Genomic DNA, 26031 nt, shown 5'->3' on the forward strand with positions numbered 1-26031 from the left:
TGTACAGCACAGGAATAAAAGTTTCATGAGCACGCTTAATTTGCATGATGTGCCGTTTCTTACTTTTTCAGTGTTCGGGGTTTCAGTCTTGACTTTTTTTAAGACTTAGGAAGCTTAGATATGAAAATTATTTTCTTCTTTTCCAACCCTTAGGCTTTCGGTTTCTGCACAAACCACTGTGTAAATTATTGCGTTCTGAAGCTGTAACAGGGAAAAAAATGCAAAGTTAACAGAAGCAATTTTTCACTTTTGCAGTTTTATTGTGTTTTTAATTAATTCCTGAAAGCTTTATAAACATGAGTCATTAGAAGGTTTCCTTACATTTCCTGCTTAGTTTTAAATTTCATTTCTGTTTCATGCTGCAGTCCTATGGAAAGACAAGACAGATTTGAGCACAACATCCCACTAGAACGTCTGCGCACGGTGCTCTTACTACACCGTGCCCAAGCACTTTAACCTATCCTTCGACAGTAGGAAAAATCAGAGTTTTTTACATCATCTGTTTAAATCCTTCGTTTCGAAGACTTTGTGAAGGATGATATTATTACAAGTCACGCTGGTTCTCCTGATGTGCTGATCCCTTGGCAGCAATGGGAGTCCACACTGTGCGTCGTGTCTGCTGGTCATTGTCCTCGATGAGCTGGAAGGGCTCCATTCTGACAGATGGGGACAGTTCCCATGAGGGGCCATGTGCTCCACAATGCGGTCACTGTCCTCTGTGGCTGCCTGCTCTGCCACGCTGCTGGAGTCTGGGGGTGAGGGGGCGTCCCGTGGGCGAGAGGGGGAAGATTTCCAAAGGGTCAAGTCATCCCATGATGGGCTTATTGTGTTACAGGACAGGCAGTCTCCTCTGTTCCTGGATCCTGCTTTCTAAAAGTCTTTGAGCTGATGTTCTTTCTTCATTATAATGTCAAAGGGGACCTGTTATTCAATGTGATTTTCCACTGTCTTTGCTCCTTAAACTGAATGAGAAAGAAGCAATATACTTGCTACCAATTTAAATGTGGACTTTCTTGCAATTGCATAGCTTTTTCCTTTTAACATCCAGGTTTTCTTTTGTCTCGTCATGTTGGTTTAATAATAATTGAATTTTTATAGCCTGATCCCAGAGGATCCCAAATCATTTTACACATTGGAGGAGAACCACTTCATTCCCTGCTGAAGTGCAGTCCCCACCCCTGGGTGACAGACAGGAGCTGCTCTGCGCCAGCAGATCTCTGATTCTTCCTGCTACGTGTTAGAAGTGGCTTCACCGATTCTTCTGAAATACTGTTACTCTTTCTACTAAATCTTGATGTTAATTTTTCAACTATGTCTACACCTGCAGCATGACTAAATTGCAGGTCAGGTGAAGAAGTGAGAAGGAACTTTACAGAGGCTGGATTGTATAAATTTACGGTGGTTTTTAGCCACGACACCAGGGCTAGGAGCACATCTCTTTTGAGCAGTGCCATGGGACCTTTATTGACCAGGCAGTCAGGACTTTGGTTTAGCATCTTTTCCAAAGTGCAGCACCTTCATGCAAGATATATTGCCTGGCGGCCTCCAGTGCTGCTTGGCTCTGTATCTGCAAAATGCATTCACACAGATTTTTTCCAGGATTAATTATTCCAGCAGCCTATTTGCAGGGGTCTCTAAGACTAAGTCTCTACCTGCAAAGTGCAATACTGTATTTTTGGGATCCAGCTAGGTTGAGTCTACGCTGGTTTGCTGTCAGGTCTCGGGTTGATTTTAGTATCTTTCTGCTTACGTCCAAGGGCCTATATGACATGCCTCCTCAGTATCTAACCGATATGTAATCTGTTCCCTCCCTCCATGTGACCTTCACTTGGCCGATTCTGGTGTACCACGTTCCCTCTGTTCGTCTGCTCTCTCTGGGAGATGGAGCCTCGTGTTGCTGTGCCCGAACCTCACCTTCTGGCACACCATTCCAGAACACACTTTTTTTCCAGAAAGACTGTGGTGGTGGTTAGATCTTCTGTACCTACTTTGTTTGCTTTGTAGTTTTCTACAAAAATGTGTGTATTGTGTTCTTGATGTATTGTTCTGGGCTTGGAGACAATTACTTTTAAAGGCACTGTGTAAATAAAGTGCCGATCATAGGCCCAGTCATATTTCACTGCAGTGTGAAAAACTAGTAAACTGGCAACAAATGACGATAAGGAGCTGTTCTCCTTATTCATATTGTATTTTTTTTTCAGTTAAACACATCAGCTGCAGAAACATTATTATTAATATAATTATTAATTCATGCTTTTATTTTGTTTTATTACTGTTGTTGTTCTTTTTATTCTGGTCTTAATATTCTGTAATATCTACAGCTACTGGCCTTATAACAGAATCAAAAGGGCTTGCATTACTCCTGTACTGGCTTCACTGCAGGAGCTTCCAGTGTGCTGTAGGCTTGATTTTACATTTCAGTTATTGGCACTGAGTGCAAAGCTCCTTAATTATCCAAGGCTATGACTCCATGCTAGCATGCATACTCAGTGGGATCAGCTGACAGTACACTGTGTCCCAGGAGTGAAGCTCAAAGAAAGGAGAAGCTGATTTTGTTATAAAGTGCACGAGACTGACACTCACCTATTAGACATTCCTCCTTGCTGACAGTAAAGCTTAGTCACACTTTTTCTAAATAGTTTTCAGCTAAATTTAGTTCTCATTTTATGTTATGCTTTTGTTTTTGTCATTTTTAATGATTTTTTACCTTATATTTTTTTCACTTATAGATCATCTTTATCTTTATTAGGATTAACTTTTCTTTATATAGTGCTTTGAGTTTTTTCTAGCAAGAAAGGTGCTATATAGTCAATTATTCTTACTGCTACTGCTGTTATTATTAAATCCCCTTTTGATTATTGATTGAGAGCAAGGTTAACAACATGGAACAAGGTGCCTTGAACAAGCTAGGCACCCAGTTTGGAGCAGACAGGTTCCATTGTCTGTTCGATCGCGCATGGCCTTTCAGGACTCTGTTGTGGAGCTGCAGGCGGTCACCTGAGCTGTGTATTTCAGGACTGGGGTCGGCTGTGCAGCCCGACCACGCCTGCAGCAAACACACGTGCTCTGGTTACAAACTGCACTCGGATTCCTCCAGACGAAATTAGCACCGCTCACGTGGGGGAGGAGAGCACGCTATCAATGTTAGCTGCATCAAACAGGAGAAAAAAAACCTCTTCCGTAACTTGCTGTCTTCTGGGACCCTTAAGTCGGCATCCCGAAACAGTAATGCAGAGCTTCACAACTTCATTCTGCTGTGTGATTTTCTTCCCAGTGAGACACAGGCGCAGCAGATTAAGTTTGGTGGCAGATACTTCCTTATTGTAGCCCACAGCAAGTTATTTCGAAGTGAGGGGTACGTTCCTGACTCGTTCAGAAGGACAAGGACGAGTGTCTTCTGTACTGTTTTTAATCTTTGTCAGATAAAGAGCTAGATCCCAAACAGGCGTGTGTGTTTGCGTGTCTCTCCCTGACTCTCCTTCTCTCTCTCTCTCTCCCCGCAGGGCCCTCTCCATGGATATAGACACAGACTATGAGCGGCCCAACGTTGAGACCATTAAGTGTGTGGTGGTAGGGGACAACGCGGTGGGCAAGACGCGGCTCATCTGTGCCCGTGCCTGCAACGCCACACTCACACAGTACCAGCTCCTCGCCACACACGTGCCTACTGTCTGGGCCATTGACCAGTACCGCGTGTGCCAGGAGGTGAGACCTCACGGATGATGATGATGATGATGATGATGATGATGATGATAATAATCATGGAGAAAACGTTTATTTATACAGTGCTTTTCCAAAGCTAAGGACAGTGTACATAGTGATAAAGAAAAAGACAAGTACAAAAATAAATTAAAATAATACAATTAAAAGAAAAAGTTCAACGAGAACATACAGGATAGAATGTGGGGCAGCCAGACATACTGTAGCTGAAAGGTGATTTTTGAGTTTAGATTCTTGAAGAGAGTCAAATGCCTGAGATTTAGTCCTGCAGTAGGTACAGTGAGCAAAGGACCAGCCTCAACTGAGCAGAGCCTTCAAGAGGGAGCGCAGATATGAAGGAGTTCACAGATGTAAGATAGAGCCAGATTATTTCAGGCCTTAAAAGCCAGTAACAAGATCTTATATCAAATATGTGACCTTACAGGCAACCATGCTGCTAGGTCTGGTGTGAGTCTGTAGTCTAGCTGCAGAGTTCTGGCCGTATTGCTGCTCACTGAGAAGAGTGTTTGAGAGCCTACAGGGGTTCAGAACGAGATGAAGCCAGTCGGAGGTGACTGTGTGTCAAGGTGCCTCTGTGTTTGTGTGTGTCCCCCAGGTCCTCGAGCGCTCTCGTGATGTTGTGGATGAAGTCAGCGTGTCCCTGCGGCTGTGGGACACCTTTGGGGACCATCACAAAGATCGGCGCTTCGCTTATGGCAGGTAAGGAGGCACCGTGCCACCTCAGTGCTCTTTGTGCAGCTTGTTGAGCCTTATCTAGGCAGGCTAGTCGGGCTCAGCGATCAAGTGCTTCAAGCCAGTGTTGCAGCCATGGGTCTCTGGACTTCCCCTGAGACTTCAGGACAACAGGGCCTGAGCTGCAGAGGCAGCCAACTGCCGAGTCTTCGGTGAGTCCGAAAGCTAGCCACCCAGGAAACCAGAACCGAAAACCCCGGTTGACAGACTCTGATGTTGCTCCCTCTCAGGGTCTGACTCTCAGGGCCGCTGAGGTCAAGGGGGGGGGGGGGGGTCAAAGAGGACTGAGACCTTTTCATCTAGCAGATAATAAGGGCTGGGAAAGCTACCCTTCTTGGTGGCCCTTTTCAGTGACTTGGCCTCTTATAACATAGGAGCATAAGAATGGCTGAAAGCCTTTGTCTTGTTCGTATCCTGTCTTTTTCTTTGGTTCCAAGTTACTTAATTTTGCAAGAAGCCTTTTTTTACTGAATCCCATAGAGTCACAGTGTTTGAAAATTATATAACCCGGCATTCCTGGGACACAAAAAATATAGCAGACATGCCTGAGTCGAGAATCTAGAAATGTTTTAATTAATTATGCTGCAAAATCAGAGTATTTTTGCTTTGGGATGTTTGTTCAAGAATTTTGTATTCTGTCTAACTTACTGCCCTTCCTCAGTGGGGCAGGGGCAGTGCAGGGGGAGGGTTTTTTTTCTAGTATTGTACCACAAGTAGTGTTATAATTATAATTACTTACATTTATATAGCGCTTTTCTCAAACTGCTCAAAGCTCTTTACAGGTAATGGGGATCCTCTCCACCACCACCAGTGTGCAGCCCCACTTGTATGATGCAACAGCAGCCATAGTGCACCAGTACACTCACCACACACCAGCTCTCAGTGGGGAGGAGAACAGAGTGATGAAGCCATTTCAGAGATGGAGATTATTAGGAGGCCATGATTGCTAAAGGCCAGGGAGAAATTTGGCCAGGACACCTGGGTTATATCCCTACTCTTTTCAAGAAACGCTCCGGGATTTTTAATGACCACAGAGAGTTGGGCCCTCGGTTTTACGTCTCATCCGAAGGGCGGCACCTTCTTACAGTATAGTCTCCCCATCACTACACTGGGGCATTAGGACCCACACAGACTGCAGGGTGAGCGCCCCCTGCTGGCTCCACTAACACCTCTTCCAGCAGCAACCTTAGATTTTCCCAGGAGGTCTCCCATCCAGGTACTCACACCTGCTGAGCTCCAGTGGGCTGCCAGTTGAGTGTAAGGTAAATGCAGAACCAGCCCGTCACCTATGTAGTATTGTGTCAGTAAGTGCATCTCAGTAGAGACATTTATGTCATGCAATCATTAAAACGCGATGTACATGACGCTAATCCTCCACTTTGCCACTTGTATTGCTGTGTTCACTGCAGTTAGTGTTAAAATCCTATTTGCACCCACCCTCCAGCTCATGCCTCTTAATACTATGTGCTTTGTTCATGATACTGTTGACCTTCTGTAATGCACAACTGCTGGGAAGGTCCCCTTAATACACAGGTTTTTCTTCACTGACAGACAGCTGGAATACGGAATACTTGTTTGCCCTTTCATTATTTACACTTGAAATTCAGGCTCGCAAATGTTTACACTGGGTGTGTAAATGCTGTAACTACTGTATTTGCATGGCTGGTGTGTAAAAACGTCTGCAGTTCTCTGTCCCTGAGGCACTTTATCGGTGTGGCCCAGGAGTGGCTCCCAGGCTGACAGTCTCCAGTTTTGCCCTGACCATTCATGGACCTAATTTCCTCTGGGCGTGACCTGGTGCTGCTCCTGTTTGTGATCTTGACGAGACACCCTGGATTGCATTGGTCGGTGACATTTGGGATTTTGTAGACTTGCATCAAGTTCTTTTTTAAATCTCCTGTTTCCAGGCTAAAAATAGTCAATTCCTTGGATTGATGTGATGAAATAGAAGGACAGATATAAATACAGGCAACTCTTTTATACCATGTATGAACATATTTCTCCTGTGTTTAAAAACCATCAGTGGCTCCAAGTCTCTTGCAGAATAGACTTTAAAATGATCTTATTGATCTGTCAGATGTTGCATGGGCTGCCTCCTGCATGGCTTCGAGGGTCACTATCCCTACATATCCCAGTTCATTTCCTTTGTTTTGCTGGTTCAACATTCCACAGACTTCACATTGTACGTTAGGAGACCTTGGTTTTTCAGAGGTAACCCCCCCCCCCCCCCCCCCGTCTTCTGTTTGATATTTTTAAATCTCACTTTAAAATTCACATGTTTTGGATGGCCTCTTGTTAGGAATAATTTTTACTATAATAATTAATTAATTATATAGTAAATATAATTATAAAAATAATTTAGACTGTCCTGTATTCAAAAGGCTCTATAGAATAATATTCATTGATTGACCTAGGTCCTATGGTGTTAATTCAGAAATGAGACTCCAACAGCGGGTCAGCGCAAAGGAAGTCTGCTCTTTCCTTGAGTCCATGTAGGTAACTTGTCTTGTTGTTAGAGGCCTTTGGATCCATCTGACTTGTCTGGTTAACCGGTAAGTTAACTGATCCGAGGGTCTTGTCCGGCTTTTTCCTAAAACAGGGAATTGGTTTCAGTAACATGGCAGGACAGCTTGTTACATATTCCCTTGCCCTTTCTGTAAAGAAGTGCCTCATGTTCTCAGACTCTGTGCTTCACTGTAATTTTGACTTTTGTCGTTGGCTTCTTGTTGCGCTGTTGTTCCTGAAGAAGGGCACTAGGCTGACTTTTGAAAATTTAAAATATTTATTTTAGGTTCTGTCATCTCAGTGGATGTCTTCTTTGTTCAAGCACAAAAAGATTAAGTTATTTTATCCTTTCAGTTGAGCCCCGGGACATATCTGATTGCTCTTTGGACTGCTTCTCTAGCTGCAGTATTTTTATGCAATGTAATAACCAATATTTTGCACAGTTCTGTAAATGAGGCCTTACTGGGGCATGGTGAACTACGTTTTTATAGATTTAGAGCTGCAAGTCATTTTACTATCCCCACCCAATATAAAATAACCCAATTGTCTCCGCTCGCAGTTATGAACCCTGTGATTGCACACGGGAGAGTCAGACCTGTAGCCATCTTCCATCCCGGTCATAGTCGGCTAGTGACCACATAGCCCAGCCTACGAACAGGAACCTTGAACTGCAGTTCAATATAACCTCCCCTGTTTTTTTAAATTTACGTTTTTACCTCTGTGTCCTCACACTATTTCCCCTTTTTTATTGCTTCCCCACATTGTCTGTTGTGTATACTTCTGGCTGCTGTGAGCGTCTGGAGCAAGCTACCCAGCCGTGCAGCCAGCTGACGGACGCAGTCAGCTGCTTTCTCACCTCTCTGCCGCCTGGCCTGCTTTAGCTTTCCTCAATCCCAGGGAGATGAGGTTTCGTCATTTCATTTCATGTGTTATGTCTGAGCTTTTCCGCACATTTGTCCTTATGGAGCTGGGGGGTATTTGTACACAATAAAGAAAGAGAGTGAGGTGTATACTGTAGCCGCAGCAGGTTAGACCGGAATCATGCAGGGTCTCCCAGAGTTTTCTCAGTGCTAGGTCTGCCATCCGGTTAATAATCTATTGGCGGTTATTATTTTAGAAATGGACTGAAAATATTTGTTTTTATTACTGCTCTTTGTTATCGCTGCTGTTGACGTCTGGCTATTCAGCCTTGCGATAGGATTTCTTTAGGCATTTTAAGGAAGATGGCGAGCGTTTTTGGTGTTTTGTTTTGCATTCAGAATCGGCAGTTATTTGTCCCCTCTCATAGTCTTTAAGCGGCCGGGACAGAGACGAGCTCAGTCCCTGGGGAGGACTCCATCACAATCCGTGTGGGTGCTGGTGCTTGGGAAACTAGAATTTCAGCACTGTCTGTACAAACCATCCGGTCCCAGACGTGTTTCCCAGACGCACCTCTGAACGCGTGATAGAGGCACAGCCTGGACTGGAACTGGCATCACTGCACTGTGAGGCCTGGCTTGCACTCTGTGCAGAGCTGTTGCGCTGTTCAGCAGATCTGAATGCTGTTGTTGTTTGGAATGGTGCTCTGTACCTGGGACTAGGACTCCCTGATAGCACAGGCTGTGACGTCCAGTGGAGTCACACAAGGCCTCACACGCGAGACGAGGCAAGATATGCTGTATGCGCATTGGAAACACTCCCTGCGAAAAACAGGCAGGGCCTTGGCTACAGTCTGCACAGTTATTGATACCAGACCAGCAGGCTTCAATCAGCCGCAACGTCCTGTCATTTTCCATCTTCTCTCCAAAAAAGACCTGCAGCACCCAAATCGGGCATCCCGTCCTCACCAGATTCCCGCTGTATTTTCTCTGTGGGTTTCCGGGTTATCTCCAAAAGACTACAGAAATCCTTATGGATTTTAACTGCCATGTTATTTGTTCTGCAATGTCTTGCATCCTTAGTTTGGGAGGAACAAAGCAAAAAAAGTAAAATAACAACATTCCAATTACTGTGAAATAGCAGTAATGATGGAAAATAAAGTAAAAACCTACTAAACAGTTGTGAACAAGTTTAAGCATCTTTAAAAAACTACTTTACCCAAACCCAAAGTGCTACAGTGTGTGCAGAATGTTTATACAGTATATATTTTTGATGAGGAAATCAGTTGGCATCCTTCTACACACTTCTTCTAAGTTATTGTGTGGTCTTTCCAGGAAAAAGAATAGTTTGGCAAGACTCCCTCTCTGAAAGTGTGCCTTGTGCTTTCCCATGGTTTTCCATGCCTGGACCATGGATTTCTCTCGTTTTGCCCTGGTTTCCCAGCTCTCCGCCATGCTGTTCCAGTCTGCCTTGTGCTTCTGCATCATGTCACTGTAATGTACGCAGGTGTACTGTATTTGTACCAGTGAGGGTCTCGTTGTCCTTGTGCCAAAGTCCAGATGCCCTTTTTTTGAAAGGTTTTGGGGAACTGCCTCCTTGGGTTGTCCAAATTTACTGAGAGGATTGAGAGAATTGGGATCGTGATAGGAAATGGAGGTACTGGTAAAAGTCTAGGCTCTTACTTGCTTAATGTTGAATATTGAACTGATACGACCTGCTTCTTTTAAGTACTTTCCAAGAAGGCCTTGGAAGTGAATTAGACCGTGCAGGGAATTTGATCTCAGCTGTTATAAATAAGACTTTGTGAGATTGCGTAACATTTCAGACATGACCCATAAAGTTGGGAGCTATAGCACAAAGTCGTATGATCCATAATTTATGTCTGTAAATCGCGTGTGTTTATCTTGCTATTAATAATTAATGCCAGTAAGAGCATGTATCGCATGCATGTACGAGTGAGCCTGCTTGCTACAACGAGCATGCTGTTTGTATGTGAGCTCCCAGCTTAAGTGAACATGTTCCTGGAGTTTGGACCAGCAGGAAGGAGGCTCTCTGGCAGGCATGGGAAGTGTGCAGCAGAAGAGAAACAGGCGTGTTTGAGCTGTGTTATCATTACAGCCTGTCAGGCCTGCCTCTCTGGCTGCGTGCTTGTTACCTTGTGCAACTGAGAGGCTCCTCTCTACATTGTTGTTTCCTGTCCTCTGGGAGTCCTGCCTTTCACAGTGGTTAGATTGTCTCTGGTCAAGCTCAGTTTCATAATTTCCCTGCCACATAACTATTTATTGCATGCCTTGTGTTTGTGTAAGCAGAGTAAACATAAAACCATTTTTACTCTTCTTTTGACTTGAGAGTCATGTTAAATGGTCCCGTTGGAGCTCTTAAGTTTATGGGCACACGACAACATATGCTCATCATTACTTAATGCTCTATTACTTTAAACTTCATATTCCTGTGATGGCTGGGCGGTTTTCACTTTTCACTGCAGCCTTGTTATGAATGATTTATCGATATCTCAGTACCACAGGGACTTGGGTGGAATGTCCCTCGCCAGCTATCTGAAAGGCTGCAGTGTGAGGCAGTTTTTGAAGTCTCTGTCCGTCCCTCTCCCTCTGCCCGACAGGTCTGACGTGGTGGTGTTGTGTTTCTCTCTGGCCAACCCGAACTCCTTACGCCACGTGAGGACCATGTGGTTCCCCGAGATCAAGCACTTCTGTCCACGGACTCCCATCATCCTCGTAGGCTGCCAGCTGGACCTGCGATACGCCGACCTGGAGGCTGTGAACCGAGCCCGCCGTCCTCTCGCCAAGTACGGCCCCCAGAGACCAGACCCTTAGATGCAGGCCTGTCGAGTCAGGGTCTGTAGTGAGTGCGCCCAAGGCACACAGTCCAGCCCTGCAGCTGGGTGACAAGCACTTGCCAGCTTCTCCCTGTACTCTGCTACCTGGCCTACTTTAGAGGCCTCTTTAAGATCCATCCGGCCCCCAGCAAACAAATCGTACTAATAAGTAATGGCATTTATTGAGCGGTTTGCATCCCAGAAAGCTTAACGTATACAGCAGGAAACTGTTTCACCAATGGGATTGAAGGGGAAGCCCAGAGTGGATGTTAGGCAGATCACTGTGTTTCATTTCCCTGGTTATGAATAGTGTCATCTATTCTTTAATGATCAAGTGATGAGGGTCTTGTCTTAAGGATTCATACAAAGGCAGGTTGTCATACTAGAGCATTTGTTTGGAAATTCTACTTTCTGCAATAACCTGCTTTTACTTAGAGATCTCCTGTTGCTGTACTGACCAGGCTCTGCCTTGCTTAGCTTCCCATAGGGTAGGACATGGACATATCTAGGCTCCACTGGAATAAGAGTATTCCATTATCCATTATCCAAGTGGGATTTGTGTTGTACACACCTGGAGACTGATGCCTGCCAAGTTCACCTCATGCTAGCCCACAGCCACTATTGATACAATTACTGATCACTGACACATGCACTGGACACATATAAGATAAGATCACTTTATTACCCATATACAATTTCTTGCATTAGGAATTTGTCTTTTCGCATACTCCAGCTTGCTCTCCATGAGACACAGACACGGAGAGAAGGCCTTGCTCAGGAGCCCAACAGAGTAGGATTCCTCTGCCGGCCGTGGGATTTGAACTGGCAGCCTTCCAGCCACAGGCGCAGATCCTGAGCCACAGAGCCACCGCTCCGCCCAATAGATGTGTATATACATATGGCACTGGACACAAACTGCACTGGACACGCACAGCACTGACTCTTACCCTGGACACGCACAGTACTGACTCGTGAACCGATACTTACACTGTACACATACATGGTGAAAACGTACAGTTTACAAATTAGACAGGAGAAGAGCCAAAAAACAGCATGAAATGATTAAAATGAAGATGAGCAGTGCAGTGCTGCAGGTTTTTACTGTGCAGCTTTAGCTCAGCCTGCGCTATGCTCCTTGCTTTGCTCTCTGCCCTCACAAACCTTTCTCCTGACCTTCCCTCCACTCTTCACCCCTCCTGTCCAGGCCCATCAAGCCCACGGACATCCTGCCTCCGGAGCGGGGACACGAGGTGGCGAAGGAGCTGGGCGTGCCCTACTACGAGACCAGCGTGGTGGCGCAGTTCGGCGTGAAGGACGTCTTCGACAACGCCATCCGCGCGGCCCTCATCTCGCGGCGCCACCTGCAGTTCTGGAAGTCCCACCTGAAGAAGGTCCAGCGGCCTCTGCTGCAGGCTCCCTTCCTGCCCCCGCGGCCGCCCCGGCCCGTGGTGGGCGTCCCTGACCCCCCGCCCAGCGACGGCGAGGGCCCCGCCTTCCTGTTCGCCCTGCCCCTCTGCGCGGACGTGCTGTTCCTCCTGCAGGGCGGCGCCGCGCGCGTCTTTGCGCACAAGGTCTACCTGGCCACGTCCTGCTCCAAGTTCTACGACCTCTTCACCCTGGACCTCGGGGGCGGCGCGGGGGAGGACCGGGGGGCGGAGGGGGAGGAGGAAGGGGAGTGGGACGACGAGGCGGAGCAGACTCGCCGGGGGGCCAAAGAGCAGGCCGGGCGCACGAAGAGCCTGGACATAGACAAAGACAGCGAGGGCCGCGGCTCCCGCAGAACCAGGCAGCCCCTGCTGCTTCAGCAGGGCTCCCTGAAGGCCTCCCAGAGCGACTACGCCCTCCCGGCCAGGGTCCAGAGCTCGGGGGGCCTGGAGGGAGCCAGCCGTGTGCTCTCCGGCTGGGGGCGCGGCTTCCAGAGCATGCGCCAGGAGCTGGTCGAGGACCCCGTGACGGGCAGGCCCAGACTCATGACGGTGGTGTCCATGGATGGCCTGATTCAGAAGAGACCCTTCCAGGTAGGTGAGGGTGCAGCCCTCCCTTTGGTGGCCCTCATTAAGGACAGGACCCCTTTCATTCAGCCTTAGGTGCTGTGGGGAATCTCGCAGGCCTGAAGACATGGAAGGTGCTGCTAATGAACTGGGCCTTTCATGAAGATTCACTGGTTGCCTGAAAACTGTAATCCACCTCATTTTAAGTGCCCCCCACTGTGGAATTTCCGGTTGTGACGTGGTCCCCACACTGGGAGCATGAGGAGGTGCAGACAGGCTCCTCCATCACATCCATCTATATATGCTGCTCATCTTTTTGGCATGCCGCCCGCTCCTCACTGTCTGCACATACCCTCCAGATCCACATTTTCCTGCATTCTTGTGACATGGGCCGTTTTTATTTGGAATGTTTCCGCGTAAAAAAAGAACATGATCTAATGACGTAGAACAAAGCCTGGTTTTGTTTGACAGAAAACAGTAGCACTGTTTATGTACTGTTTTATTACTGTCTGAGGGCACCCTGTGTGTTTTCAAGAGACGACAGCAGCGTGTTGAGCTGTTCAGCCACTTCACTGCTGAGGTGTTTGCAGTCACGCTCTCCTGGGGCTGGAGTCGAGAGTGAGGTTGTGCTATATTTAGTTATAGAAAGAGACATGAGATGTTTTAGGTTGCATTTCCTTTCAAATAGGCATGAAGAAGATTATATATAAACCAGCTACTATTAGTTCGTCATAGCTTTTTTTTCTGAGACTTTTTTACTTCTGAGCACTGCAGTCTCTGCATCTCAGCTCTCGGGAGCTGACTGGCCTGCCTGTGTCTGTCGCCCCCCAGGCAGTGCTGCAGTACCTGTACACGGGCAGTCTGGACGAGACGCGGGGCGATCTCATGCAGGTGGCCACCATCGCGGAGCTGCTGGAGGTGTTCGACCTGCGCATGATGGTGGCCAACGTGCTGAACCGCGAGAGCTTCATGAACCAGGAGATCACCAAGGCCTTCCACGTGCGCCGCGCCAACCGCATCAAAGAGTGCCTCAGCAAGGGCACCTTCGCTGGTACGGTGCAGGTCCTACACCCTCTCATCTGCCTGCTTCCTGTCTCACCTGTCTGCCCCACACCCTCCCGTCTGCCTGCTTCCTGTCTCACCTGTCTGCCCCACACCCTCCCATCTGCCTGCTTCCTGTCTCACGTGTCTGCCCCGCCCCCTCCTGTCTGCCTGCTTCCTGTCTCACCTGTCTGCCCCACACCCTCTCATCTGCCTGCTTCCTGTCTCACCTGTCTGCCCCACACCCTCCTGTCTGTCCCACACCCTCCCGTCTGCCTGCTTCCTGTCTCACGTGTCTGCCCCGCCTCCTCCTGTCTGCCTGCTTCCTGTCTCACCTGTCTGCCCCGCCCCCTCCTGTCTGCCTGTCTCACCTGTCTGCCCCACCCCCTCCCGTCTGCCTGTCTCACCTGTCTGCCCCACACCCTCTTGTTTGCTTGCTGCCTGTCTCACCTGTCTGCCCCGCTCCCTCCTGTCTGCCTGTCTCGACTGTCTGCTCCACCCCCTCCTGTCTGCCTGTCTCGACTGTCTGCTCCACCCCCTCCTGTCTGCCTGTCTCAACTGTCTGCCCCGCCCCCTCTCGTCTGCGCCGCCCCCTCTCCCTGACCGCTTGGCCTTCTCCCTGTTCCGTCAGTCTGTCCTCTTAGGCCACCTCCCTGTGTCCACATTCTTCGTCTCGTCCATCTGTCCTTCTCTTCATGTCTCATTCCCTGTCCCCATCTGCCCAGATTGCTGTATGTCTGTCTAGCTTTTCCGCGTCTGCTATTTCTCTCTGTACAGTAAATTGGTGTATCTAATTTTTTTTTGGATCCTTCTACATAGCCAGGCTAATTATCTGATTTTCTCTTTTTATTTGCTCTTTCTACGAAAAATTTGCATGCTCTCCTGTCCCTGAAGCACCGCATTATCACCATCACCTAGTATATGTGGCCCTTTCAGCCCTCACAAAATTCTTCTCCTGTAGTTTTCAGTCACACAAAAATGTGCAAACTTAAAATTGTGAAGAACAAATGTGGAAAGGGAAATTGAAATGGGATGTGTTCAAATAGCAGGTTTATTTTATTGCCATAGTTTCAGAGCTCTTAGAAATAACATGAGGAAATGAAGTCATTTAGTAGTTTTTTTCAGAAGTTTCTGAAATGGAATGAAGTAAAATCTGCATTTCAGTATTTTCTATGAGTTTTTTCTCCATTATAGCTAAAAGGGGTTGAGCCCTTGTTTCTTTGTGTAATGAATAGAGGTGTGTCATTTCAAGACATCTTCGAGGTGATTGTTAAAATGGATTTTTAATAATTGAGAACAGATTTTTATGTACAATATGTATATAGAAGCTTATTTTAAAAGCACACTTTTTACGGTATTCCTCTATTTAAAAAGGGTCAGTGTTTTTTAATAAGACAGGGACGTAGAAGTCTGTACTGTATGCCATTTCTGAGCTTTAATGACAATGTGGAAATGACAGAATGTGGAAAACAGATGTGTCACTGTGGAATAAATATATTTCACTCCTCAGCTGGCCTAATCACATTGAAGGCAGATACAGAAATGGACGAGCTCTTAAAAAATCCCTGGCTTATTATTTTTACAACATCTTTGTATTCATTTGCTCCTTTTTGAAATGCCTGTGCATTGAGTGGAAGCCCACGGGCGTCTCTGCTGTGCTGATCATCCTGCCTTCTTGGAGACTGTGACTGAGTGAAGCTTTGTGTGGATCAGCTGCCTCAGTACTGCTGACTGTGTGCCTTGCTCGTCTCCAGTCTGTGTTTTTCCTTTTCTGTATCTGTGGTGCATGTGTCTGTCTGGCCAGGCCATCCTCTACCTACCCTGTTTTCTGAATCTGCTTGTATGGAATAATTCTCGAATGCGGAGGATGTTGTCTTTATTACTATTAGTTTATGAAAGCTGGGTGTTTTACTGGGACAATCTGAGAACCGCACCTGGCTCAAGAGCACAACAGCAGTGGCCTGCCCAGGATTTCAACCCACAGCGTTTCAGCTGCGGGTCCAGAGCCCTGCCCAGTCCTCCACACAGCTGTGAACTAGATTCCGAAATTCCTGGAGGGAATTCCCTCCACCTCCTAGGTCTCCGTTAACTGGATGTGTTTATTAATTATCTGGATTCAGAAGCCTCCCACCCAGCATCACACGAGTTCTTTAGTTCAAATGGCGAACGTTGAATTCGGAGCCTGGAACAGGAATTTAAACCAGAAAATCCCCCCACCACCCCCTTGCAGGACCATCTGTTCAGAAAATGTGCTGTTCGTCTTTTAGAAAACGCCATGTTCTCCATCAACTTTAGGCTCCTAGTTTTCTATTCCGGCCATTTTCATGCACAGTAAGGCTGATGGCAGAAACATCCCATCTGTGGGATTGTGACTGAACATCCGTACTTCAGATCCCCACTAAAACGTTTTTATCCTCAGTTATTTGCAGGATAAATTAGTTCCCGATTAATCTAGCTCTCCTCTTTATTTTGGACTCTAGATCTCTGCCATTGAGCAGCTTTAACACAGATATAACGGAACGCCATCAAACGCCAGGCGAGCATAAACGAGCACTGCCGAGCCTGGCAGCCTGGCCTTTAGCACATCATGTAGGGCCATATGTAGATGATCATGCAGAAGACTGATATTCATACTATTGATGCAGACGATTCACGAGGATTTATGTCAGTTCTTCTAAGTTATTTGGGGCCATTTTTGATGTGGAAGGATAATTTATTGTGATTTTTATGGTTTCCTCTGAACTGGAGGCGGGAATGAGGCTGTACTGGAAATGCTTTGATAGTCAAAGGGAAGATGCACAGAAATGGCAGCTGGAGGCCTCGATGCTCACGGCCAAACCACCAGAACATGCAGTGTTTGTGTGTGCTCCATGTTGTGCCTGGTGCTGTGTTCTAATTTACCTTTATCTCATCAGTTATACATAGGGGGATGTTTTTTTTCCATTTAATGATTTATAATGCAGGATGTTTTAATTTGATATTGATTTCATTTAGTTTGATTCTAATGTATGTAGTATATATATATATTTTAATCTCTGCTAATTGGATTTAATTGTATTTTGTTACCCCTTTGGTTTGTATTTAATTGTGTGAAGCATTATAAAATGAGTCTAAAGGATACTGCTGAAATCAAGAAATTTTTATCAAGAAATAATTGCCACAGCTGTGCCTCAGTTTAATTCTGTGACTTTAAAATTGGAGATAAAATGATTTTTCCTGTGCATGATGGGACCAAACAAAATGGAGCTTATTCTGGGAAACAGCCTGACTAGGAGAGATGACTCAGAGTCACATGCAATGATTAAGTGAGTTTGTTTTACTGAAAATTAAATTCTTTCTTATTGTCACCAAAGCTTTTACCTTCCTAAGGCCATCAATGCGCTTGCATCAGGTCCTAAGGAATTGGTGAGAGTTTGCAAGTGGTTGGCACAGAGCCTTCCCCCAGATCTCTGAACCCTGCGTAGACTCTGACAGGGGATCTGCACCTCTGCCTCACTGTCTGTCTCCCAGTGGTCCACTGTGTGTCTCGCTCTACCTCTGCGTCTCTATTTTAGTGCCCTGTCTTCCTGTCTATTTATTTATTTGTCTGCTTGTCTGTGTGTCTCTGTCTGTCTGTCTGTCTTCTCCTCTGTAGCTGCGACTCTGTGACACACGCCGAGATGTGTGTTTTTTCCTCCCGGTTGTTTTAGATGTGGTGTTCCGGCTGGACGACGGCTGCCTGCCTGCCCACAAGCCCCTGCTGATCTCCAGCTGTGATTGGATGGCGGCCATGTTCCGCGGGTCCTTCAAGGAGAGCTACGTTCAGGAGGTGGGTCGGGGGCTGCCCGGGGAGCGGTGTTGTCCAGAGAGCGCTAGGGGGGCGAGGTCTGTGAGACCCCAAGGTTCAGGGCTCATTAGGAGCAAAGAGCGTGCAGAGACAATCTTCTCTCTTGCCAGGGCTTTGCACTTCTCGGAGAGACACAGCACTGCTCCTTTCATTATTGTGTGCAGACCAGTGGGTGTGGGAGTGGCTGGAGTTTCCCATCTATCCTTTTTCAAACAGCTTCAGGGCTGGGTGGCAGCTGGAACCTATCCTGGCAGCAGTAGGCACGAAGTGGGGTACACAGTGGACGGGACGCTAGTCCATCGCAGGGCAGACACAGACGTGCACACACTCACGCCAGGGCCGGTTTTCCCAGAACCCAGTTAACCTTCCAGTATGTCTTTGGACTGTGGGAGGAAACAGGAGCACCCGGAGGAAACCCACGAGAACACAGGGAACACACGCAAACTCCACGCAGATAGCATCCTCGGTCTGAAATTGAACCCAGGGCCCCAGCGCTGTTCTTCCCTTGGGAGGGGTTTTCTTGAGTCAATATCTCACCATACGTCAGGACGCTGCTGGGCTCCCGTCTCTCTCGCAGAGGGGTGCGGGGAGCAGGGCGGAACGTTTCTTCTGCCTCCTGCCGTTTATATCGTGGTAGACAAACCCAGGCCTTCAGGCCCGAGGCCAGCGAGGCCAAGGGGGGAGAAGAGTCTCCCTGACTGCGTCACTCCACCGCCAGGAAGTTCCATCTGGGGACAGCGAGTGGTTGTTGTTGGAAAATTGTGTTTAATACGCTCTCGCCCCTCTGGGGCAACAGGGGGAACTGGGCTGGGGACCTGGGCGCTCTCTGGGAGGCCTCTCCATGAAGCACGCCAGGCCCTGGGCCTGGGCCTGTGGCAGGGGCAGGGGCAGGGGCAGGGGCAGGGGCAGGCCTGTGGAATAATCCTGTGTGCTTTTTGTGGGTTTAATTTTGGTTGGTCCCAAAAGTGAGCCGTGTGGGAATAATTAAAGCAGTGGTTGCTGGGGTTTGTCTGAACAAGTTGCAGAGTGGAACATGGCTCGTGTAGGCTCCAGCGATAACAAAAACAGCACTCACTTATAGCATCACCTCAAAGGACGGGCCAGCACAGTGGGAGGAAAAAAGCCATTGGTTTAAAAGAGAGGAAGTACCCATACAGATATAAAAGGATGGAGAACAGTCATGGCACTCCACGGTCTTGGTGTGCACGAAGAGATTCCCCCATCTTCGTAGGTCTGCAGTCTGGTCTTGGCCAAGAGGCCTCAGCCGGACACAGAGCTTGATACGCGGAGACAGCTGAGAGCTTGTTAAGTTGGAAGTGAAGGAGTGTAGCCCTTCAGGGCTGGTTTTGGCTGATAATAGATTTAAGATGGCCTTTGCTGCACTGACACAAAGAAGGTGGTCATCAACAGTAGCGATTCTGGGAATGGAAATAAGACTCCCATCTCATAAGGGTTTGACCTGTTGCAGGTTTTATAAACTGCAGTCTATGGTGCACAGATCGAAGACCACAGACTTCCCGTTGCAGCTGTCGTTGCTGTATGTTACGGTGCACTTTACATGCAGGGGATGAAGATGCATCTAGTGTGAGAACCACAATATACCTGCCTTGCAAGGAGGTCTGATCCTTCTGTTACACAGAAACCTGAGGTCTTGTAGAAAAGAGGTCCTGCAAGTCAAACATTTGTTTGCTTTTCAGCTTTAACAGCACTGTTTCTACAAGGCCCTTCAGCTCATAAAGCCATAAGTGGATGAAATTGCTATGCACTACAAGCCCCCCCTTCCCTGTTGATTGCAGTGAGGAGTCTGGCTATGATCACTGCTTTGACAGTGAGGCAGTGAAGATTGATTTTTTTCCCCCCTTCAGCCCCTTTTGATGCAAATCTCAATGCATCTGGTCTCTTGCTTATCCCTCTTAGCTGTACGTATTAGCCCAGAGCACAAAAACTAACAAAAAAAACCCCCAAAAAAGTGTGAAAACCGACAAAGAGGAAATGAGACGCAGGAGTACGAGAGTCCTGTAGGCCTGGTGGGAGAGACGCAGTTCTGGCATGCGGCTGCCAGGCAGCGGGATCTCATCCTTCACCCCCTGCTGGCGGTTGATGTTGGGGGCAGGGGACCCAGAATGGCAGAAGCAGAAACCCAGAGGTGTAAAAAGCGGAGACACCACAGCAACAAGAGAATGGCGTAAGCAGACAATTACAAGGCCACGCGCAAATGATCGCATAATTCTTGTTTTAGAGCGTATGAACTGGCTTCAGGTCAGATTTTAAAATCCTTCTGCTTACTTTTAAGTCTCTGCATGGTACTGTACACATCCAGAGAATCTGGGCGGCGCTTTATCTGTTTACACCCTTTCATGTGATCTGCGCTCAGCCGATTCCAGTTAATGTGATGCCACTGTTTGTTTGCACCGTGCTGTTGTACAGTAGGTCCTTTTCTTGCTGTGCTCCAACACGAATTTAACTTGATCATGTTTATTTCCAGGTGTGTTATAAAGTGCTTTGAGATGCCCGCTTTCAAAGGCACTGTGTAAAAGGTTCGTTCGGCGGGTGTGTGTGTTGTGGGAGGTGCCCATACTGTATCTGCCTGCAGTCTTTGGGTGCGATCTGTATCCCTTTACATTCTGGTTGCGTGACCCTACATCTCATTACCCCAGTCAGAATGGCATTGCATGCAGTTTATGGTTACAGGGGAAAGGAACTGGACAGATCACTTTTCTAGGAAAGCAGGTCTGCAGTACTGTACTGCGGTGCGCCCCGGGCCCTTGCTGTGTTTGAGGAAGGGGAACTGGACCCAGGGGAAGGGAGCTCTTTGTATATTGTTACAGTTCAGGGCAGCAACACTACACTCTCTCACTCAGGAAGCCATGAGGAAACAGGATGCTGGCAGCCTATATATTCTTACAGCCTGAACAGCTGACTAAAAGGATAGATAAGATTGCTTTATTGGTCATATACAAATTCTTGTATGAGGAATTCGTCTTTTTTCGCATACCCCAGCTTGCTCCCCATGAGACACACAGACAGGGAGAGAAGCTTGCGGTCAGAGCGCAGGGTCGGCCATTTATACAGCGCCCCTGGAGTAGTTGGGGTTAAGGGCCTTGCTCAGGGGCCCAACGGAGTAGGATTCCTCTGCCGGCTGCAGGATATGAACCGGCAACCTTCCACCCACAGGCGCAGATCCTGAGCCACCGAGCCACCGCTCTGCCCCGAAACACTGTAGTTGTCTGAACAGAGGAAACTCTCGTCTCTGTGAGCTGGCAGGATTGCTGTGAAGAACTGTTGTATCTGGATAGAGAGCCAAAAGCTCTACCAAGGATGGTGCAGTTGTCCAGTTCTACAGAACTTGACTCGTGACTGGTTTGTAGTTGCAGATTAACCATTTTACATGTTTGTCTGCATTAGGCCTTGTGTGATGCTCAAGACACCGTTTGTGTCTGTTTTGTGCTTGGGGTCGAGCTGTATCCTTGCTTACTGTGTCAAGGCTGCTCACGGCCATGATGTGTAGAAAACAGTGGAGAATCAATGCTGCAGATCACCCGTGTGTGCCAGCCGAACACCACTGGGTGTTTTTGGTGCGAGGCGTTATACCTCAGTAAAGATCTCTAGCTCCGTGAAGTTGGCCCCCCTACAGACAGAGCTCAGATCTCTACATCTCCAGAGGCATTCGCCCTGGTGTCATTGCCCAATCCGCCACCCTGCTCAAATACCAGTTTCTGTAGTTATGGTTCTGGATAATTTCATGCTCTGCCCCCTGTTAATAATTCCCAGGACTACTGGCAGTGGGTCCTGGTGTCCTGCTGTGGAGTGGCATGACATTGTGCAGGATGTGTGCTGTGCCCCATCCCAGAGGAGATTATTAATTATTGCCAGAAGGCTCAGCTTGGGCTTCAGTATTACAAAGATGGTGCTCATTAGCTTCAGCTGCAGGTATTGTAATTCTGATACAGAAAAGCTGGCCTCAGCTAAATAGAAATATCATCACTTATTAACCTTTTTTGTGAAGGCCTTTCCAAAGGACTTTGCCTGACAACCCATCAACCCTCGTTGCTTGTTTATCTGTTTATCAACAGAGTTGTGGAATAAGGCAAGACATAGTGCCAGGCTACTTCTTAAAGTGCTGCTCGGCAAAGTGTTTACCAGAGACAGTCTCGGCTGCGTGCTGCTTTCTCCAGCTGTGCCCCAGTTTTGGAATTTTATACTGAAATGAGCCTCCCTGAGAGATCTCCGCACACGGGGCTGACGTGCGCGCAAGCCCTCCTTATGGCTGTGTGCATTGATGCCTTCTGAATTCCATTGCATTTTAATTAGCAGCTCTTAACTCCACTCCAGTGCAACTCCACACAGTGCGAAGACTGAAGAGGAAGCGAATGTGTTGGCATGGCTTTTATCTGGTTTCAAACATCCCCACACTGTCGTGAGAGGTGAGAGGAGGAACTGTCCTTCCGGGGATATTTGCTGTGTCCACACTCTATTGGCAGTACCTTGCTGCTTCTTTCCACACTGTAAACGTGTCCGAACAAACAAGAGGAGGCCATTAAGTGGTTCTAGGATCTCTTCCAGCTGTTTCTTGAAGGACACAAGTCAACAGCACGGCTGGGTAGCTTGTTCCAGACTCCCACAGCATTTTTATTTGTAAAGAAATGCACTTGGCTTCCATTTGTGTCCTCTGCTCCTCTGTTTCACTGTTGATTCTGAACACGTGCCCTGGGTTGGGTTGGTCAGTGCCTTTGAGGATAGAGGTCCTCTCACAGTCTACTCTGTTCACGACTGAAAAAGCTCCTTCTTGGCCACCTGCACGGCGTGGACACAGCCTCCGTAGACACTGGGGCTGTCTGCTGCTCTCTGATGCGGTGCAGGATGTGTGTGGGACCTTACTTATTCAAGGGGTTTGTTTTTGTGCATTGTTCAACCTCGTCTTGCATAAATAAAAAAACACTCTTTTCGAATGCCTTCCGTCAGCTTCTTGTGTCTGCACAGTGTCGTGTTTGTGAGACCGGATAGCACAAGGCTGGCAGAAATCCCGAGTTTTGTCTGCAGCGTTGACAGGGACTATTTTTAATGAGGGCGCCTTCCTCTTTTCTTTTTTTGATTCCATAAAGCTGAAAGAGTTCAGCTCTCATGTTGATTAATCAAGCAGATCTGAAGAGCTGGCCTGAATTTTCCACTTCCCCTTAAAGGTGTACTGGTAGCTTAAAACAGTCTTACTTTATGACTGTACATTTGCGGGGTTGTTACTAAGTGACAAGAAAGTGACACTTTCACCCCCTGAATTTTCTCTTATCAACAACAGCAGAAGTCCTATGAGTATAGTATGTGCTGTAAGTGCAGTAAGTGCTATTATAACACTACAAGTATTCCTAAACGTGATCTGTATCAGCACTTGGACGAAGGAATTCAAGTGTTATTACTGAGTTATGTTATCTAATTTCATCATGAATTTACACCCAATACTTGATAAAATGTTGTTTTTGAATTGTGCATCCTGTCCTGTCTGCTGGGCTTCACTGCTGCCATGCTCATGTTGACAAATCACTCCAGCAAATGCAGCGTCTGGAAGATTTGTTCCCAGAAGTGTAACAAAGGGATAATGCAGGGGTGACACCAGTGCCGCACTTCATGTCCTGGGAGTCAGGAACCACCTTGTCCTCAGCAGTGCTTCTCACTGGGGGAGCTCACAGGCACAGGAAACACAACTGGTCAGAAACCAGCAGAACACCACAGGGGAGTAGACAAGATGGCACGGGCTGACACTGGTCAGCCAGCAGCAGCTTCTCAGTTGAAGGGGATCACAGTTGCTCTTGAGCAACACAGAAGTTAATTTCTGTTTAACTGATTAGTTAAAGTGGCTAATAGAAGCAGCAGCATAAATGCCAACAGAGAACCTATGATGTAATATTTAGGACCAAATTCATATTCTTTTCTGCATTTCTGCGTTTGCTGCTCTGTTTGAGCAAGGAAAAACAGCCTCGCCGCATTGCAAAGTCTGAACAGAAATGCCCTGCGTTAATACATCTGTGTTGAGATGCCGAGCTCTGACAAGCAGTGTGCTCTGGCGGTGATCTGCTGCAGTGGGTTAGCTGTCAGGAAGTGTAGCTGAGGGGTCACAGCCAGGTCAGCGTCTCTTTGAAGCTGCTCGTTTAGGAGGCCTGTGCACTCCAGCTCGTGTAACCTGCTGCATACTCCTTCAAGTTCTGGTTTGGTCTCCAAGCTGAGCAAAGGTCTGATTGCATAGCCTTCAGACCAACTGCCTTTCCACGTACAGGTGTTTGGTGTTGTGAAAAGGTAAATACAAATTGGAATCTTTGTGTTGTTTGTTAGATGAGGTGAGCTTTATCTACTGGTGTGACTTGGTGAGGACTAGGTGAAGATCAGTTGTCTAAATACAGCAAACCGTAACATCTTGAAGGGGTTTACTGCCTTTTCCACTACACTGGAGGTAGAAGACTGCTGTCTGGTTCTGGCCAGATAGAAAGCCCGGTGTGATTCTGGGTCTTATCATTTTCTCAAATCCTTAAATCTGGTTGGTTGTCACTATACAGGTGTCGCTTACCAGACTAGCTTTTTGAGAGGGTAGTGAAGTTGTTGGATTGCATTGTTACTAAGGCCATTTGATATTTTCTCCTGTCTTGTGTATACACACTCCATACTTAGCACTGGTAAAACAAATAAGTGGGAAGGAGACCTTGTGTGTAGATGAGATCAAAATGCCAGGGCACAGGATTGCAGCTGATTTCCAGCCGAGAAACAGGATGTATTTCGTTTGGCTAACATCAGTCCATGCTGGATGGGTGCTGTGTACAGTATGGTGTTTGGTTAGTCCTTGACAGATATATGATATGCTGAATTGAATCTCACAGTTTTTTTTTTCTTTTTACTGTCTGTCATTCATTCACTGATAAACCAGGATGAATTCCTGATGTTCAGAAGGATTCGGACACTTACTCAAATAGTCGGGCGATAATTAAACACGGAAAGAGGCTGCTGTGGTTCAGCTCCAGTAGGAGCAAGGGTAAAGGATTTTTTTTTATATCGAAGGGATCTTGTTATGGGCTGAGAAAGCAGACGGAGAGGGCATGTGTCAGTTCTCGCTGTGTTTACAGCACAGACACCTGCACCGTGCATGCGATTGAGTTAAAAATAGAGCCACAACAGCACCGTTCAGCCAGGGATGTTGCAGCCTTGACTTGCTCTGACATCACCAGACTCCTGTTGCTATAGCAACGCAGCCTACCTGAGCGCGCTGTGCGAGAGAAGAGTGACGAGCTCGCAGGGCTGCTGTCTCTCGGACCACCCTCCCACAGGTTGACCACTTCCTGGGACGCTCGCGATAGCCCTGATCTCCATGGGCGTTTAGCCACAGGCAGTTAATGCAATCTGTTAACCTGGCGTTCTCTCTGCTTGTGTTCCTTTAAGATCCTGCGACCACAGTCGATCAATGCAGTAGTAGCTAAGTGATTCAAGGATCTCTTCCAGCTAATTCTTGAAGGAAACAAGAGCATCAGCTTCAGCAGCGTGGCTCTATGGCTTGTTCCGGCCTCTCACAGCCCTCTGTGTAAGGAAGTGCCTCCTGCTCTTAGCTCAGGCAGCGTGTGTGTGTCTGGGTGTGACGAGGGCATGGCAGTCCTGTTGCCAGCTGCACTGTTCATCTCACCTCAGGCTCTGCATTATTTAATGGGGCTGACGCTGGCTTTAAGAGCTGGCATCTACTTGATTTTTCCCCATCCTGACCTTTCTGAAGTAATTAAGGGCTGTAACAAAGTTGACATTCTGCTAATTGGCACTGAGGGCTCAGACAGGGTGAGGACACCCATGGAGCTTCTGTACCCTCCCTTAGGGAGTTCTGTCCCCCAGGGCACAGTGACCTTTTCTGTGGGCCGATCCACACAGATTACTGTGGGGGGGGGCTGTGGATCGTATCGTAACTAATACATTTGGAAGGTGGCATTTATTTGGTGGTGTTTCTTTCATTTGAAGACTGAAAGTTCCTAAAAATGTTGTCTAAGCCAGTTTTGCTCACCATAACCCAGTGCCTCCGTCTGCTTCTCATTCAAAACTGTAATGGGACGAAGGCGTCAGAAGTTGTAGGGGTAGCAAGGAGACATTGCATGATGACCGCTCGCTGTGGGACAAGAGGGGCCAGGCTCTCGGGTTGCTGTCCGCAAGCGTGTCTTCCATCTCCCTCGGCGACAGCTGGGAGCAGGGGGTATCGGGAGGGGTGCAGGTGTGGGATATAGGATGTGGGTGCGGGGTGTTGAGGAGGGAGAGCAGGGGTCAGAGCCTGTTTTGAGGCCTGTAAGTGGAGAAGGCGGGATGGGAGGGAGCTCTGCATGTGGCACAGTGCAGTGTGCATCTCCAGCACTTTCTCTTCCCAGCAGTCCTTCTCATCCCTACACCATCGGTTCAGGTCTTTAGACCATTCAGGGAAAGTACGCCATTGTTTGCATTTTTCAGTGTTTATCCAGGGCTCAGAAAGGTCTCCAGCCGGACGTCATGGTCTTTCGGGCCAGCTGTCTGACGGT

General features: G+C 47.6%; 1 protein-coding gene across 4 annotated transcripts in view; it reads left to right on the top strand.

Annotated features, from left to right (window-relative positions):
• rhobtb4 (Rho related BTB domain containing 4) overlaps nucleotides 1-26031 on the top strand; it is a 72302-nt gene that overhangs the window by 40962 nt on the left and 5309 nt on the right. For 3 of the 4 annotated variants that reach the window (XM_088911553.1, XM_088911554.1, XM_088911551.1), the window contains exons 2-7: nucleotides 3504-3705; nucleotides 4316-4419; nucleotides 10436-10621; nucleotides 11856-12669; nucleotides 13474-13693; nucleotides 17373-17491. In XM_088911553.1, the coding sequence (XP_088767679.1) occupies nucleotides 3514-3705; nucleotides 4316-4419; nucleotides 10436-10621; nucleotides 11856-12669; nucleotides 13474-13693; nucleotides 17373-17491 (1635 nt within the window). In that variant the 5' untranslated portion in view covers nucleotides 3504-3513. Of the gene's footprint in view, nucleotides 1-3293; nucleotides 3356-3503; nucleotides 3706-4315; nucleotides 4420-10435; nucleotides 10622-11855; nucleotides 12670-13473; nucleotides 13694-17372; nucleotides 17492-26031 lie in introns of those variants that run through there. The other variant, XM_088911552.1, reaches the window with a different exon arrangement.

The sequence above is a fragment of the Atractosteus spatula genome, chromosome 3 (genome assembly GCF_055471065.1).
Source record: "Atractosteus spatula isolate fAtrSpa1 chromosome 3, fAtrSpa1.hap1, whole genome shotgun sequence".
NCBI lineage: Eukaryota > Metazoa > Chordata > Actinopteri > Semionotiformes > Lepisosteidae > Atractosteus > Atractosteus spatula.